General features: G+C 45.9%; 1 protein-coding gene across 1 annotated transcript in view; it reads left to right on the forward strand.

The window, feature by feature from the left end:
- Drc3 (dynein regulatory complex subunit 3) overlaps positions 1-15,949 on the forward strand; it is a 36,375-nt gene that overhangs the window by 3,119 nt on the left and 17,307 nt on the right. Inside the window, exons 4-9 of the mRNA XM_070027561.1 lie at positions 3,471-3,587; positions 4,706-4,872; positions 9,941-10,087; positions 12,434-12,553; positions 13,130-13,242; positions 15,240-15,414. Of these exons, the coding sequence (XP_069883662.1) occupies positions 3,471-3,587; positions 4,706-4,872; positions 9,941-10,087; positions 12,434-12,553; positions 13,130-13,242; positions 15,240-15,414 (839 nt within the window). The remainder of the gene's footprint in view (positions 1-3,470; positions 3,588-4,705; positions 4,873-9,940; positions 10,088-12,433; positions 12,554-13,129; positions 13,243-15,239; positions 15,415-15,949) is intronic.

Below are 15,949 nucleotides of genomic sequence, written 5' to 3' on the forward strand. Positions count from 1 at the left end.
TTCCAGGCCCCTCTCCCCGCCCCTCTTCCTCTCTCTCTCATGTTTAGCTTTTTTTCCTCAAAGCTAGCACTCCACCTCTTGAGCTATTTCTCCACTTCTGACTTTTTGCTGGTTAATTGAAAGTAACAGTTGGATTTGTCTGCCCAGGCTGGCTTTGAACTACAATCCTCAGATCTCAGCTTCCTGAGTAGTTAGGATTACAAACATGAGCCACTTGTGCCAGGCATTGCCTTGGTTATTTTCAAGATAGGGCTTGCTTTTTGCTTGGGCTGGCCTGGGCCATGGTCCTCCTATTTGGTTTCCCTATGTCACTGGGGATGACAAGTGTACACCACTGTGTCCAACTATTGTGATTCCCCTGTAGCTGGGATAACAGATGCACTGTTATCCATTGTGTTCAGTCACTCATTGAGAAGAAGTCCCACAACTTTTATGCCCAGGTTGGCTTTCAACTATGGTCCCTTACAGGATTGAGCCACCATAACAACAAGAAGCTACTGAGACCTACCACAGCTCATCCCTATGCCAGACCCTCGAGATACAACCATGAGCAAGACAAGCCTGTAGCCTCATATAATCCACAGGCCTCCCGGTGTGAAGTCTCTAGGGTCGACCCTAGAGCAGATCCACAGTCCCTTTGCCCTGAGAGGAAGAAAGGATGAAGATTGGCTGCTACAGGGCTAGGGCTTGAGGACATGACCACTTTTCTTCAGCTTCTCATCTCTACACTTAATGATCATCTGGCCAAGTCGAACAAGTACCTATTATATGCCGGGCACTGTTCTAAGAATTAAGATTCAATGTGAGTCCAAACGACAAAGAGCTATTTTCATGGAGTGGCTATTCACATGAGGGAGAGAAAGATGGAAAATAGACTGTATGTTGAAAGTAGTACATGCTAGAAGAAAATGAAGGAGAAAGGGAAATTGGAATGAGATGCAGTGTTTTCTAGAGTGGCCAGAGGCCTTGCCAAGACGCTGACAATTGAACAAAGACTTGAAGGAAGTGAGGTAGAAGCCCTGTGGAGATCAGTTGGGAAAATATGTGGGGCAGACGGAAGCTCCAGGACAAAGGCCTGGGGTAGACAGTTCAGAGAGGTCATGTGACCAGCTGGTGTCCAGCTTGGACAAAAGAAGGTGTTTGGTTTTTATAGTGAGTGAAGTGGAAGCCCAGAGGGTCCTAGCAGAAGCCAGATGGGTGGGACTTGAGTTCTCACAGGACCTTACTAGATACAGGGCCAGGACTGAAGCAGGAATCTAATGATTCTGTGGTCTAGGGAGCAATGACAATGGCCAGGCCAAGGTGATGGTCTCCTCCTCCTCTTCCACTTCCTCCTCCTCCTCTTCCTCTTCTTCCTCTTCTGCTTCTTCTCCTTCTTTCTTCTTTCGTCTTTCTTCTGTTCTCCATGCTGTAAATTCAGTTGGAACTCACTGCCAAACATATCTGGTGTATTGTGCTGCTTTGGGTTTTCTACATGAACTGCTGGTGCTTGGGGGAAAGCCAGGTGTAAGTATGCTTGGTAGAGCACTCAGTTGTGCAGGAGATACTCATCTGAAGTAGCTCAGCAGGAAGCAGCCACGACCAAGGTCAAAGCAGGGCTGGATCAGACCAGAGCAGGTACCTGGAAAACCCAGTTCAGGGATGGGATGTGGCTGGGAGCCTGGGGCAGAATTGGGCCCCATCCCAGAAACATAGGTGGGAGCAGAAACATAGATCAGCTGGGGAAATCTGGCCATAAACAGGAAGCTGGAGCAAAGATTCTTTGCCATTTGTCCCGAGGGGCACAGTTCATTTCCCAGGGAAGAGCAGTGAACCCTGCCTCCCCACCTATTCCAAGACCTATTCCAAGATTGGAGGCTAGGAGGAATACCCTACCTGGAAATCTTACTATCTCACCAGAAGGCTATGTTTCTGAATGGATATTGAAACTGCCACTCCCAAAGTGTGGTTTTTAATGGAATTTTATTTGAGGGTACAAGAGAATGAACCAGGACCTCTTATATACGAGGCAAGTGATCTCTTTACCACCAAGCTACACCCCTATCCCTATTAATGATACCTGAAAAAACTTTCAAAAATAAATAGGGCTGGGAATGTGGTTTAGAGCACTCATTTAGCATGCATGAAGCCCTGGATTCAATTCCCCAGTACCACATAAACAGAAAAGGCTGGAAGTGGCACTGTGGCTCAAGTGCTAGCCTTGAGCAAAAGAAGCTAAGAGACAGTGCCCAGGCCCTGAGTTCAAGCCCTGGGACTGGCAAAAATAAATGCCTTTTTACATTTATATTATCTCATTTCTTTAAATGACCATATTTTAATTTGGAAAGTTTTGGAAACCTCTTACAAAGCAAAGCTAGAGAAAAACTAGGCATATAAACAGCTATATATACTGCTTCATAAAAAGGGGGAGGGCTGGGAAGGTGGCTCAGTGGTAGAGTGCTTGCCTTGCATTATGAGGCCCTGGGTTCGATTCCTCAGTACCACATAAGCAGAAAAGCTGGAAGTGGCGCTGTGGCTCAGTTGGTAGCCCACTAGCCTTCAGCTGAAGAGCTGAGGGACAGCGCCCAGGCCCGACAAAAAAGAAAAAAAAGAGTTAGAGAGAGTTCAGCTCTAGAATTTGACCTGTATCATATCAATTCATTGATACTTAGGTGTGACTCAGAACTCTTCCAGCTGCTAGTGACAGTGACACAAACCAAAACTGTGATGAGCTGATGAGCCCAGGGAGTGGGTGGGAATGCAACTCAGGTTTGTGGTCTTCAGGGTTGCAGGTTGTACTTTCATGCTATCTGAGCCACTTCTCTGTTACATGGGTGATTCATTCCGTGTTCTGTATATATACATTTGGGGGTTTCCCTCCTATTTTTCTGTCCTCATGTGCCAGTAGGTATTTCATTGATATGTTTTTGGAGATATATTCCAAGAAAATTGCAGGCTGATGACACAGACATTAAATACTTCAGCAAATGTCACCAAAAGACCCTCTAAAAGGCAGCACTGATTGGTTGAGCCCCCCACCACTGGAGACTCATGCTTTGATTCTATTTGTCACTCTATGGAAGGCTGGCCTCCTCTTGTGGCCTATGTCCCAATGTGGACCAGTCTCTCAGGGAGCTCCTGGCCAGGCCGCTAAGACAACATGAACAAATCTTCCCTGGATAGGTTCAACTTATTCCCATTTAGCACCTTCTTCTTAGCCCCTTCCTCAATGGTAGCTCTGAGTGACAGTACTGATCTTTCTCTCTCTCTCTTCTCTCTCTCTCTCTCTCTCTCTCACACACACACACACACACACACACACACACACCGAACTCTTTAATGCTCAACCAAACACTCTAGGATAGGATAGAAGTTATGGGCTTTTGAGAAGTTATGGGCTTTTGAGTACAGTTACATCTCAGTCCCCTAATATCCTGGCACAAACTCTGATCCTCACCCTGGCCCAAGACTGGATGCTCCCTTTGTTTTAGATATCCTCCGCATAGACAACCTCTGGCAATTTGAGAACCTGCAGAAGCTGCAGCTGAATAACAACATCATTGAGAGGATCGAGGGCCTGGAGAACCTCACTCATCTCATCTGGCTCGGTAAGGGCCTGGCCTCTGCATCTACTCTGAAAAGGACACATGAATCCAGGACAGGATATCCTGCTCCCATCTGTCCAACTTCTCAAGCTGCTGGGGCACTAGAGGCAACTATGGGTTTCTGTTTAATCTAGATACAAGTGTATGGATACCTGTTGCCTCAGATCAAGCCAGTAATGACCACAGCAGAAGCTAATATGCATAGACCACTTAACTATGTGTGATGTGTGACCTTGTGCCTTTTCTCTGCAAGGCTTTTTACTTCATACATAGAGAAGAGCAAACCAAGGTCTCAGCAAGTAAGTAGGGACATCAGGATACCAGCCCAGCTCCTAGAGCTCAGGTGCTCACTGATAAGGCAGGGCAGGGAAGGGGAAATGATGAAGTGTATCCATCTTCTGGCCTCTTTGGAGTGTCTCCTGTCTGGTGAGGGGCAGATGAGCATCCATCAGAGAGAATAGGTTGGGCCTGAGAGCTCCTTATACACTTTATCTCATTTAGCCGCCATAACAATTCTAAGAGATGAACATCTGCCATCTTTCCGGTCTATAAAAGAGTACTTGCCCAAAGCTACCAACCAAGCAGTAGTGTGGGCTCACATCCCACAAACCCACATCCCCTCCATCCTGCCAGGCTGCTTCCCAGTAACAGGAAACCTGGGGCATCAGTGAACCTCTCAGTTTGTAGACATTCTCTGTGTTTACACTAACACCCACAACCCCTCCCTCCCCTCCCCCATATACTCTAGGCAGGGTTATGCTGCCACTTCAAGGATGACCAACAAAGAGTCACATGCTGCAGGTGACAGAAGCAGGCCACAGCTGGACCTTTTGACCCTGGAACACATATCTTCCCACCTGTAGATTTCTCTACCTCAGCACCAATTAGTGAAGATTTCTAGTCGTAGGGACCTATCTGAACTGCTAGGAGTCATCTCTCTCTATAGGAGGCCAAGGCATCCATACCAGGCTTCTATAAACCCTATTAGACAATGAGCCAATTCCTGGCCTTTGTGCCCAGTGCTGAGTACATAGAATGCTAAGTAGCCCTGATGGTTTGATTTCAGGACAGCCCCTTCCCTGCCCAAGCTGCACACCCTCAGAGCCCTCTTCCCCTTCCAGATCTGTCCTTCAACAACATCGAGACCATTGAGGGGCTAGACACCTTGGTGAACCTGGAGGACTTGAGCTTGTTCAATAACCGCATCTCCAGGATCGACTCCCTGGACACTCTGGTCAAGTTGCAGGTGCTGTCACTGGGCAACAACCAGATCAGCAACCTGATGAATGTGAGTGGTAAGGCTGGGGGACTTGCACAGACTTACACGTGCCCACAGGGACTCCGGCTGGGGATTGGAATGAAGTCAGACAAGTATAACCTTTGTGGTCCAGGTCTTCCCTCTCTTCCAGGCATCCAGATTGTCCCATGAGAGATTTGATAATGTTGAAATACCACACTTACTCCAACTAAACCCCTCTGAGTACCAGTTTGGAGCCTTCACTGTGGTAGAATCTCTTTCCTTCCCTTAGTATCACTCTCATATACCAAACCTTCATTAAGAGGAGGGACTACTGGATGTGGGGCATTTGTCCTGTGCTCAGTGGGTACAGTGATGCAAGGCATGGTTTACTTGGTAATCACCAGCCACATCTACATAATGTAAACATAAGTGACAGAAAACCAGTGTCTCAAGGAACAATAAAGTTAGATCTGTTGTGACAGGAGGGCATCACGGATGCCAAAAGTGTGTCTTTGTGACATCCAGCATTGGTTGTCATCAGACAGCTGGGCTGTCCTTGTACATCCAGTACATCCTAGCTCACAGTGAGCTAGGGCTAAGACCTACAGTGTGCTGCATCAGAGGTGACCATCAGTGACCATCTTCATCTCCCCCTCCCACTGATACCTGTCTCCAAACAGAAACTTTTATTCTCCAGTGTGGCCTTGAGTAGTCTCCTGTCCTACCCCACAAAGCCTGGACAGAAAGAAGTACCATTGCCCCTTTAAGTGGGATGCTGGATACCAGGTGAGTAGTCAAGAAACAAGTATAGCAGAAGGAGAAAAGGAGGACAGAAGGTCTATGGAAGAAGCTGCCAGAGAGTGCTGAGCTGTCTGGGCCAAATGTTCCTGAAGCATAGCTGCATTCTGGAGACTCCAGGAGGGACCTTGGATCATCTTGAATAATACAACACCAATCCTTATTGTGACTTGAACCAGATTCCTGACTGATGGTGCTCAGGTTGTTGCTTCTGACCCCCAGGAACTTAGTCATTAGTCCTTATCTGCTCTGGGTATCTGACATCTAATTATGCAATCTCTTGTTATTTATTTATTTATTTGTCATGGTGGGGCCTGAACTCTGGGCCTGGGCGCTGTCCCTCAGCTCTTCAGCTCAAGGCTAGCGCTCTACCACTTGAGCCACAGCACCACTTCCGGCTTTTTTTTTGCTTACGTGGTGCTGAGGAATCGAACCCAGGGCCTCATGCATGCAAGGCAAGCGCTCTAACACTGAGCTACCTTCCCCAGCCCATTGTTGTTTATTTCTTTACTGGGCTGATTTTAGTACCTGCTGTTGCAGTACACACATTTAAATAGAACTCAGGGAACACGGAAGAACCTCTCTTCTCACCTTGGCTCTTGTTTGCCCTTCCTTGATGTCTCAATGTCTTGTAAGTTGCAACCATGTCTCTCCAGTCATCACCTTGTGTTTTTGTGTGCATGCCTGTCATGTCTGTCCTTCTACCCTCAAAGCACCCACCTTTGAGTGCTCACTGTCCTACCAAGTCTGCAGTTTCCCTCTCTGCTGGATCATTCCATAGCTTAGCCATGGCAAGATGTATTTCTCCAGTGATCTAGAAGGGGCTCTCGAGGTTGTTTCCAACCTGATACCATTACCTTCAGTCTGTAGTGCATGTCCATTAATAGAGGATGTCCTTGAACAGGGTTGCTTTGCACCTGAATCAATGTATCCCTAAAGGTAAACATGTGGAGGGAATTGCTGAGTCAGAGGACGTGTGCATTTTTAATGTTAATGAATTTTTACCAAATTGCCCTCTAGAGAAATGGAACAATTTACAGACCTGCCAGCAATTAGGGGGCAGCCAGCTTCCTCTCTCCGTTCTACATTTTTTTTTGGTCGGTTGTAGGGCTTGAACTCAGGACTTGGGCACTGTCCCTGAGTCTCTTTGTGCTCATGGCTAGCCCTCTATCACTTGAGCCACAAAACCACTTTCGTTTTTTGAGTGGTTAATTGGAGATAAGAGTCTCACAGGGACTTTTCTGCCCAGGGTGGCTTCAGACCATGATCCTCAGATCTCAACCTCCCGAGTAGCTAAGATTACAGGTGTGAACCACCAGCCATGTTTTTGAGTTTTTTTTGTTTTGTTTTGTTTTGTTTTGTTTTTTTGTCGGCTTGAACTCTGGGCCTGGGCGCTGTCCCTCAGCTCTTCAGCTCAAGGCGAGTGCTCTACCACTTCAGCTACAGCGCCACTTCCGGTTTTCTGGTGGTTTATTGGAGATAGGAGTCTCGCGGTCTTTCCTGCCCGGGCTGGCTTTGAACCGCGATCCTCAGATCTCAGCCTCCTGAGTAGCCAGGATTACAGGCGTGAGCCACCAGCGCCCGGCTTTGTTTTGTTTTTTGATGGAGTGCTACTGATGTTTGAACTAACGCCCTTCCAACTTGCCAAGCAGATGCTCTGATCACTTGATCTGTGCCTCAGCCCTTTCAGCATATTTTGTTATCAAAATTTTTGCCAATTAGAAGATTGAAAAAAAGATACCTTATTTGGGAGAGTTCTTAGAAATTAAACCAGATTCTGGCTTCTCTATACATACTTGAAGTTTCAATGGCTTCCATTGTCCCTGGAATACAATCTAAACTTGCTCATAGTCTGTGTGGTCTTGTGTAAAAGAACCAGCCCCAGACTGTTTCCATGTGCTTCTCATGATGTTCCCACCCCTTTTCCCCTTCCCACCATTCTACAGCCTGCTTTGCCTTTGCTGGTAAATGTCTACAGCTGCTGATAAATGCCAACTTCTCTGCTGCCTTAGGACCTTTGCCTGTACGGTTTAGGCTTCTGGGAATGTACTGTCCCTTACACAGATTTCTGAGCTCTCTTCTAGATAAAGCCTTCCCTATTCTTTTATCTCACAAGGCCATCTTAATGTTCCATATAGCACTTACTCAAATGATAATGATTATTATATATAATGAATCCAGGCCCTCACACAAGAGCTCTACCACTTGAACTACACCCCAGCCCTTTTGGTTTTGAGATAGGGGCTCACTAACTTTGCCTCAAATTTGTGATCCTCCTATCTCCACTCCTATGTAATAGAAATTACTGCCATGCACCATCATACCCAAAGATTTTTATTTCTTTTTTTAATATAATTTTATTGTTATTACTAAAGAGTTGTACAGAGGAGTTACCATTTCATACGAATGAGTACATTTCCTTTTTTGGACAATGTCATTGTTTCCTTCACTTCCACTCCCTCCCCTACCCCACCCCTACCCCTGTTGCCCTCTCCCATTTCTGCCCATAAGTTACATAGGTCATTTTCTACATAGTGTGTGCAGAATAACATGATTGCATTTGTTCACCCCTCCTCCCTCCCTCTCTGTATGATTTTATTTATTTTAAAAATACTTTCCCCATTGATACAATCAAGATCTTGCTATTACAACAAGGACCCATGGACTTTGTTCCTACTCTGTCTCCAAGGCTTAGCATTTACTTACCTGAGGCTTACAAGGTACTTAGTCATGTTTGCTGAACAAATGAATAAATAAATGACTTAAAAAATTCATTTAGGCCGGGTGCCTGTGGCTCATGCCTGTAATCCTAGCTACTCAGGAGGCTGAGATCTGAGGATCACAGTTCAAAGCCAGCCCGAGCAGGAAAGTCCATGAGACTCTTTATCTCCAATAAAGCACTAGAAAACCAGAAGTGGCGCTGTGGCTCAAGCGGTAGAGCGCTCGCTGAAGAGCTGAGGGACAGTACCCAGGCTCAGAGTTCAAGCCCCATGACTGACAAAAAAAAATTCATTTAGGCCAGAAGCTGGTGGCTCACACCTGTAATCCTAACTACTCAGGAGGCTGAGATCCAAGGGTCACAGTTCAAAGCCAGCCCACTCAGGAAAGTCCATGAGACATTTATCTCCAGTTAACCACCAGAAAACTGGAAGTGGTGCTATGGTTCAAAATGGTAGAGTATTAGCCTTGAGCAAAAGAGAGTTCAGGGACAGTTCAAGCCCCATGACCAACAACAACAGAAAGAAAGAAAGAAAGAAAGAAAGAAAGAAAGAAAGAAAGAAAGAAAGAAAGAAAGAAAGAAAGAAAGAAAGAAAGAAAGAAAGAAAGAAGAAAGGAAGGAAGGAAAGAAAGACAGACAGAAAGAAAGAAAGAAAGAAAGAAAGAAAGAAAGAAAGAAAGAAAGAAAGAAAGAAAGAAAAAGAAAAAGAAAGAAAAAAGAAAAGAAAGAAAGTTAGTTCTCTCAGAAAAGCTTTGAACTCAGGGCCTCTCATTCTTATTTGGCTGTCTTGTTCATTGCTGCTGCTCTACCACTTGATCTGTACTTCCAATCTGGCTTTGTGCTGGTTAATCAGAGGTGGATTCTCATAGATTTCTGCCCCAACTGGCTTCAAATCAAGTCTTAGCCTCCTGAATAGCTAGTATTGTAGGTGTGATCCACCAGTACCCAGCTTGCACACTAGCTTTCTCTCCTCTTATGCATGACATTGTGCTTAGGTGTTCAAATAGTGCTGTTGCAAGAAGTTTTAGCTAAGTGGTTGACTTACCTCCTATTTTATTGATATTTGAGGATAGAATAAGCAGCAGCTAGTGGAACTTCTACTTCCTGCCATCTAGTGAAAGAAAGGCTAACAATAAATTACATTAAGACATTTAGATCTTTTGCTTTGTAATCTAAAAGACACACCAATTCTGAGTGACTACTAGTAAATATCACAACTATCATTTATTGAGTAGGTGTCATACACCCTTCTGAATGCTATTCATAGCTTATTTCATCTGGTTTTTACAACACCTATAAGTGCATCTAATATCCTTATGCCCATTTTAAGAATAAGGAAATCAAGGCTTGCTGATGTTAGATAACTTGTCCGAAGTCCAACCAGCCAACCCTGGTTGACTGATTCTATACAAAGATCATGCCTGACCAAATGTCTACAAAGCTGACTATCTCAAACCCCCACTGCCTTTCCTGTCTGTACACAAGTTGTCCTGGCTAGGTTGTTGATTTAGAAGAGTGTTGAGAGGAGAGATGATACCAGATGTGATTTCACTTCGGTGGCAGCCAGAAAATGAATCTTTCTTCTCTCTTTTCTCCCAGCTCGTCTACCTGCGGAAGTTCAAGTGCCTGCGAACGCTCAGCCTCTCTGGAAACCCCATCACCGAGGCAGAGGAGTACAAGATGTTCATCCATGCCTACCTTCCTGACCTTGTGTATCTGGATTTCCGGTGCATTGATGAACAAGTGGCAAGTATCCCTTCTCTGTCTACCAGTTCTGTGAGACAATCTTCAGGGACTCAGGTTTCATGGGACACTGAAGCCTCTTCCATCCACAGCTTCCTCTTGCTAAGTCCCTTACCTACTGGCCTCTATAAGCGCCTTCAGGGGACTGTTTCCTGTGGACTCCTCGGACCATGCCCCTTGCTTACATTGCCCCAAGGAAATCTGGTAAGGCTACTTTGTCTGTTTTCCAGATGAAGCCTGTTGAGGAGGGTCAGCAATTAGATTGCCAGGATCACCCAAAGCAGCATTTATGTTCCATAGGCATGATGCTATGGGTCAGAGTTATGGCCAGCGAGTCATCCCTCTTTCCTACTTCAGATGGCCTCTCATGGGTATCCCTCAAGCTACCCCAGTGTCCCAAACATAGGTTTTTTAAAAATTTTTTATTGTAAAGATACTATACAGAGGGTTACAGTTACATGAGCAAGGTAATGAGTACACTTCCTATTGAGCATTGTTACCCCCTCCATTGTTTTCCCCCTATCATCCCCTCCCTCCCTACCTTCCCCAAGGTTCTTTGTTTTAATTGTAATTAAGTGATTACATAATTTCCCATTTTCACAGTATTGTGGAATAATGATGCTCATTTAAAGTCACAAGTTCATTCTAACTTTCCTGGAGCAAATTGTCTATCACAGTCTATAACATATAACTGTGTACACATATACACCATACACGTGATCAGCAGCATGGGGATATTTAGTAGTGGTTCGACCAGATGAGTGGAAGTTCTTTGTTTCTTAAGTCCTGTTAATTTTGTCGTATCACCTAACATTTTGGATTTAGCATCCACTTATCAGGGAGACCATGTACCATTTGTCTCTTTGCTCTTGGCTTACCTCGCTCAACATGATTCCTTCTAGCTCTATCCATTTCCCTGCAAATGCCATTATTTTGTCAGTTCTAATGGCTGCATAATATTCCATTGTGTATAGATACCACAATTTTTGGATCCATTCATCTGTGGTGGGGCATCTGGGTTGTTTCCATATCCTAGCAATTGTGAACAGTGCTGCAATAAACATGGAGGTGCACGTGTCCTTGTATATTGGTTCCTGTTGTTCAGGGTAGATGCCTAGAAGCGGTATGACTGGGTTGTAAGGGAGGTCAATCTTTAGCTTTCTAAGGACCCTCCAGACTGCTGTCCAAAGTGGTTGTATAAGTGTACATTCCCACCAGCATTGTAATAGGGTTCCTCTTTCTCTGCATCCCCTTCCAGCATTTGTGGTTGGCTGATTTGTGGATGTGGGACATTCTGACTGGGGTAAGGTTAATACCAACACTTATAAACAAATTCTAAAACGATAAGACAGCCTAACACTAAGTAGTAACAAAATCTCTTCCCAAGCATTGCTTCCTTGGCCCCCAGAAGTTGTCATCAGGGCTACAACCTGGGTGCTCCCATTGCATCAACACGAATGAAAGAAACTTCATTTGCTTTATAGAGTCATCTAGTCATATAGGTGGCTCACACCTATAATTTTAGGTACTCAGAAGGCTGAGATCTGAGGATCAAGATTTGAAGCCAATCCTGGCAGAAAAGTCTCTGAGACTCCTTATCTCCAACTAACCAGCCAAAAGCCAGAAGTAGAAGAGTGGCTTAAATAGTAAAGTGCTAGCCATTAGGAGAAAGGCTATGCAAGAGCCCAAAGCCCTGACTTTAAGCTCCAGTACTGGCAGGTGTATACAGAGATAGAGATAAAGAGAGAGAGAGAGAGAGAGAGAGAGAGAGAGAGAGAGAGAGAGAGAGAGAGAGAGAGACAGACAGACAGACAGACAGACAGACAGACAGACAGACAGACAGACAGACAGACAGACAGACAGACAGAGACAGAGAGAGACAGAGAGAGAGAGAGAGAGAGAGAGTGAGTCAGTAAGCAAACAGTCCTAAAAGGCAGCCATATACAAAGCAGGGACCCTAAAACTCCTATTTGCAGAACTAGCTGGCCTGTGACCAGCTATACCTCACCCTTGGTGCTGCAGGACTCCAGCAGGTGGGCAGCTTCCAGTGCTTCCTACAGCATGGAGCAGCTCAGGCTTCCCAGAACGAGGGGCAGGCTCTGGAGTGCCTTTAGCTCTGTGACTTCCCAGCTTCCTGATTTTCTTGTAGACTCAGGATACCTGAGTAAGATTACAAGGAGATGAGCTGTTCTCATTCTTAAATCCTCACAGCTCACCCATCTCTTGTGAAAAGGACCCCTTTCTTGATGCTGGTCCATCTTTAGGAGGCCACAGGATGGCAGAGGTCACTGTGTCTTGGGAAAACCAAATGTCCTCTGATGATGATATCATTTCCTGTTCCTTGGTCAGAAAGAGCTGGCAAAGATAAAGCACCAGTTCAGCATCGACGAGCTGAAGCACCGGGAGAATGTGATGGAGCTCCGGGCAGAGGAGGAGAAGGCCAAGAAAGATATGCTAGAAGAACACAAGGTACCATTCTGGAAGGTGCCACCCAGCCCCCAGCCTAGCTCAGAGATGCCCAAGTGCCCTGATTATTAAGTGGAGGTTTCCAAACTCTAAAAACATGTACATTACTCTGCCCTTTCTCTGCCTTTCTCTGTTCTGGTACCTGCTCTTAAAGCTACCTCCACCTGAGTCCAAACCCTAGCCCCCAGCACTCAGAGCTAGAGAGATTGTGCTAATAACAATATGTCTCAGCATCCCCTTTTCTTAAGATCCTCGGGCAATTCCCCATGCCACTCAGCAGCAGTTTAAGTCCCTATGCTCAGCATGTCCTGAATTCATGGATGCAACCTGTTGGCCTCCTTCTAGCTAGCCCTCAGATCTCTGTGCAGCCAGACTGAGTCAGAAAGTCTAGAGCAGTATACAGCTCTATCCTCCACACATGCCATTCGTTTTTACCTGGAGCATGCCACATACCAGCCTTCCTAGGAGGGAGGGCTGCAGTCCAGGTGTTGTATTGCTCCAGGAAGCCTTTACTGCCCTATTGCCCTTGCAGGTGCCTGACTAAGGGTCACCATACCCGACATGTGTTTTCACCCACAGTTGGCATTCATTGAGTACCTGAATGGCTCCTTCCTGTTTGACAGCATGTACGCTGATGACACAGAGGGCAACAAGCTGTCCTACCTGCCTGGAGTCAACGAGCTCCTTGAAGTATATCCTTCCCATGCCTGAGCCTGGTCTGAGTGCCACTAGCCTCTTTTGGAAAATTTCTTCTGCTCTGGGGTTGTTTCCTTGTTTCTCACATGAGACCTTTGGAGGTAAAATTCCCATATTAGCAATGTACCCAAAACATAGTTCTAGCTAGGACCGCTGACCTGCCTGGGGAAACACTTTCTAGATTTCAGGGACATCTTGGGTGATTGTTGGCTTGGTCTAAGTCTGTTATGCTTGACAACCAGCTTTTCAGAGATAGGGCAATTAGACCGTGTGTTCGGGGCAAGGATCCCACTAAACAGTTACTTGTTCTTGCTATGCTCTTGCACTAGATCAAATGCATTTTATAGATGGAGAATTGAAGCTGGACAGGTTAAGTCAACATAGAGAGAGAGAGAGTTTGTGTGTGTGTGTATGCATGCACGCACATACACCAGTACTGGGTCTTGAAGTCAGGACCTGGGTTCTGTCCCTCTTTTGCTCAAGGCTGGTGCTCTACCATTTGTGCCACAACTCCACTTCCAGCTTTTTGGTGGTTAATTGGAGATATGAGTCTTATGAGTTTGCCTGTCCACGTTGGCTTTGAATTGCCTCTTGGGTAGCCAGGATTACAGGCATGAGACAGACACACCTGGCTCAATATCACTTTATTAGAAGCTGGAGTTTAAACTCTGGTCTGCAAGGCCTTAGAGCTCATATTCATTCCCTAGTTAGCTGGAGCCCTAGGATGTGGTCAACACTTGGCAATGTGGCAGTGGCAATGATTACTAGTGGTTTACGTGGTGAGTTGATGGCTGGGGGTAGGCAAGGAGTCCAATAGCTGAGAGGCTCTGAGGTGACATGATCACGTCTGTGGATCTACTGCTACTGGTGTCAAGTTCCAAGAAAATATGCAGACAAATCTCCAATAAAGCAATTGCTTTATTGGGAATGAAATGTCAAAGTAGAATCACAGTGTGAGACTCATACACAGACCAAGATGTCCTGAAGTGCACCTGGCAAACACAGGAAAGACTAGGTGCCCAAGAAAGGGAAAGCTGCATTGTGCATTCATGGTACTGACAGTTGCTGGCTACAACTTATCCTCAAACCATATAAGCTGGTTTGCTTATTTAAGCTTGTGACACTGTATTCTCATTGAGCAGACGACTGGCTTTGTGATGTCAAATCCTGCGTGAGGACTTCCCTTTGTGGCCTTCCCTAGCTCCTTTGGTCAGAGTTTGGCACAGATGACTCTGTTTTGAATCTGACAGCATTCATATTGGATCAAAATTGACTCCAAATTCAATATTCTGAACAGAATGAGGTGGAGTGATAGGCAACAGTGAAGAACAGGGCTCTCTAGGCCAGACAGATGGGGCTCGGGCCTGGCCTGGCTACCTCCTCACCAGGTGACCTGGATCAGACTCTGGGCTGGAAGACCTTGTGGCTGTGAGACTCTGGGTAAGTCATTTCATCTTCCAAGAATTGGTTTCCATTCCCTCAGAATGACCAATGTCATGTGAACTTTACCTACCTGACCCTCAGGATGTCTCCCAGGAACTCTGTGTGGCGGTAGCTTTCCTGTCCTTGGCTGCGGAGGAGGAAATGAGTCCAGGACTGGAATACCCAAGGTGGGTCCCAGAAGCAGCAGCAGAGCCAGGACTTGTTCATCTGCATTTCATTACATGATCTTTCTCAGAGCATGGAGACTAGTCTAGACCCCAAGTTTTCCAGAGTCTGTTTTCTGGGACCTTTCAGCCTTGTTCTTAACTCTTTCAGGCTCAGGTTGAATAACTGTCCCAACCACTATATTATGCCCCACATTTTAAATCCTGGCCATTTGGGCCTCTATTTCTTCTTCTGCCCAAGGGTCCACACACTACCACTATTTCAAGTCCTGCACACAGTACTTAGCACGTAGTCTGTGCTCTGCCAGGAAACTCCAGCAGCTTTGTTGTGCCCCCATAGCAGCCTGCTCCTGAGATAGCACTGAGCTTCCTTAACAGCCTCTCACCTACAAGGATAAGTTTGTCATCATCTGCCTGAACATTTTTGAGTATGGCTTAAAACAGCAGGAGAAGAGGAAAATAGAACTAGATACCTTCAATGAATGTATGCTCGAGGCCATCCACGAAAACCAGGAGCAAGGCAAGTTCAAGATTGCCAAGTTCGAGGAGAAACACATGCTGGTAGGTCCCCCTTGCCTCCTTTGAGCCTTATTTCCTCCAGCTATGGAGGACCTGCAACTATTGTGACTCCTAAGGCCTGTTGACATTGTCCCATTTGCCCAGGGATCACACCTTCATTGAGTGGTAGACCCATGATTGAGCTCATTGAGCTCTTCAACCACAGCACCCCATTGCTTGATGACTGAGCCAATATGGGGCCTGCAGGTCTCACAAAGATGCCCTTGGAATTCAAGGTCATTCCCATCATCATTGCTATTAGTAATGGTATTATTTGTGCTACAACTCTGATGACGACCATGACAATTCCTTCCTTCTGTTCATGCATTCATTTAGCAGGCATTTTTGGAGCCCTACTTTGTGCCTGGCCCTGGGTTACTGGGGTGATGTTGCACATGACTGCTGTCCTTAGGGAGTTTAAGGACCAAGCTCTCTCCACCTGAGTGAGCACAGTGATCTGTGATATCCTGGAGGGAAGCCTTAGAGCTTAGGGAGTCTAAGGAAAGTGAGGCAGAGTCAGGCAGGTGTGTTGGAGGAA

Source organism: Dipodomys merriami, unplaced genomic scaffold, assembly GCF_024711535.1.
Source record: "Dipodomys merriami isolate MVZ:Mamm:240054 unplaced genomic scaffold, mDipMer1.0.p SCAF_19, whole genome shotgun sequence".
NCBI classification, from domain to species: Eukaryota; Metazoa; Chordata; class Mammalia; order Rodentia; family Heteromyidae; genus Dipodomys; species Dipodomys merriami.